The 1,335-nt window shown below is 43.1% G+C and overlaps 1 protein-coding gene across 1 annotated transcript; it reads left to right on the top strand.

Annotated features, from left to right (window-relative positions):
- The first annotated feature begins 572 nt into the window (after positions 1–572).
- On the top strand, positions 573–981 carry LOC134339066 (histone H2B 1/2-like). Its single transcript, XM_063035352.1, has one exon. It carries the CDS (start codon positions 610–612, stop codon positions 979–981), a length of 372 nt encoding a protein of 123 aa, XP_062891422.1. The 5' UTR covers positions 573–609.
- The last annotated feature ends 354 nt before the right edge of the window (positions 982–1,335 follow it).

Raw genomic sequence — 1,335 nt, 5'->3', positions numbered from 1 at the left:
GCTTCAACTCATATTCTCAATATATATTGCTTATTAATTATTAATATTCACTTTTTTTTCAACATTTTTTTTCTTTTGCACACTGGTTGAATGCCCAAATTGATAGCATCTCTCATTTATTCAATGAAACCTATTATTCTGTTATCCATTTATTGAGTATCCACACAAGAAAATGAATCATGCTTCTTGATGGTGACATATATGTACTTTGATAATAAATTTTCTTTCAACTTTTCATCTGAATGTGAGTTTATTTCATCTGCATCTGTATTTTACGTTTTCTATTGTTTAACGTCAGCCACAACCCTCTACCTCTTATCCCTTCTGCCGCAATAAATTGCACCGAAAACCGTCACGGATTGGCAAGGTTCCCGGCCCGCAGACTTGGAGAGGCTTCTGCTTGGTAGAGCGAGCGTTTTAATTTGTTGCCTCTTATTACCAAATATAGGATTTGCCGTAATAATTTCGATGGCGAAGCGTCTCTCCAAGCAGCCAATGAACATGCTCTGATTCTCTATTCCTTGATTAGCATACCGCCGTCAGCGCTTCCTATTTAAAGGGCGCATCGATTATTATTCTGCTTATTTGATTCTGAACTGGACAGAAAAAATGCCCGATCAGAAACCCGCTCCCAAGAAGGGCGCTAAGAAAGCGCTGCCAAAACCATCAGGCAAGTCTGGCAAGAAGCGAAGGAGGCTGAGGAAGGAGAGTTACTCCATCTATATCTACAAAGTGATGAAGCAGGTTCATCCCGACACCGGCATCTCCTCCAAGGCCATGAGCATCATGAACTCGTTCGTGAACGATATTTTCGAGCGCATCGCTGGCGAGGCTTCCCGCTTAGCCCATTACAACAAGCGATCCACCATCAGCTCCCGGGAGATCCAGACCGCCGTGCGCCTGCTGCTGCCCGGGGAGCTGGCCAAGCACGCCGTGTCGGAGGGGACAAAGGCGGTGACCAAGTACACCAGCTCCAAGTGAAGAGTGCTACCAAAACAAACCGAAAACCCAAAGGCTCTTTTAAGAGCCACTCAGTTTTTCATGAAGAGGGCTGCATTTCTAAGTTACATTCTGTGAAGAGCAATGAAATCCCCAGACACATCTGCAATATTAGCTACACCCAATCATTAGATGTGGCGGATTTCAGTAATGGAGTAATGCAGAGAATTCGTCCACAAATAGATCCGCAATCATTTGATTTTAGATTGGGTTTCAACAAAGGATTTTTGTCGGAATTTTTTTATAATTTCCGTTTATTTTCGGCGGGTAAGCAGTTACTTCCGCGCTTTTGATTTTGTTTGGTAAATAAGTCGCTCTCTCGGTGGTTGATTTGCT

This window comes from Mobula hypostoma, chromosome 28 (genome assembly GCF_963921235.1).
Source record: "Mobula hypostoma chromosome 28, sMobHyp1.1, whole genome shotgun sequence".
Lineage (NCBI taxonomy): Eukaryota > Metazoa > Chordata > Chondrichthyes > Myliobatiformes > Myliobatidae > Mobula > Mobula hypostoma.
This window is presented reverse-complemented; position numbering and strand designations above follow the sequence as displayed.

What these genes read in the sequence shown, in the direction of transcription:
- LOC134339066 (XM_063035352.1), top strand. Translation starts at nt 610, where the DNA reads ATGCCCGATCAGAAACCCGCTCCCAAGAAGGGCGCTAAGAAAGCGCTG.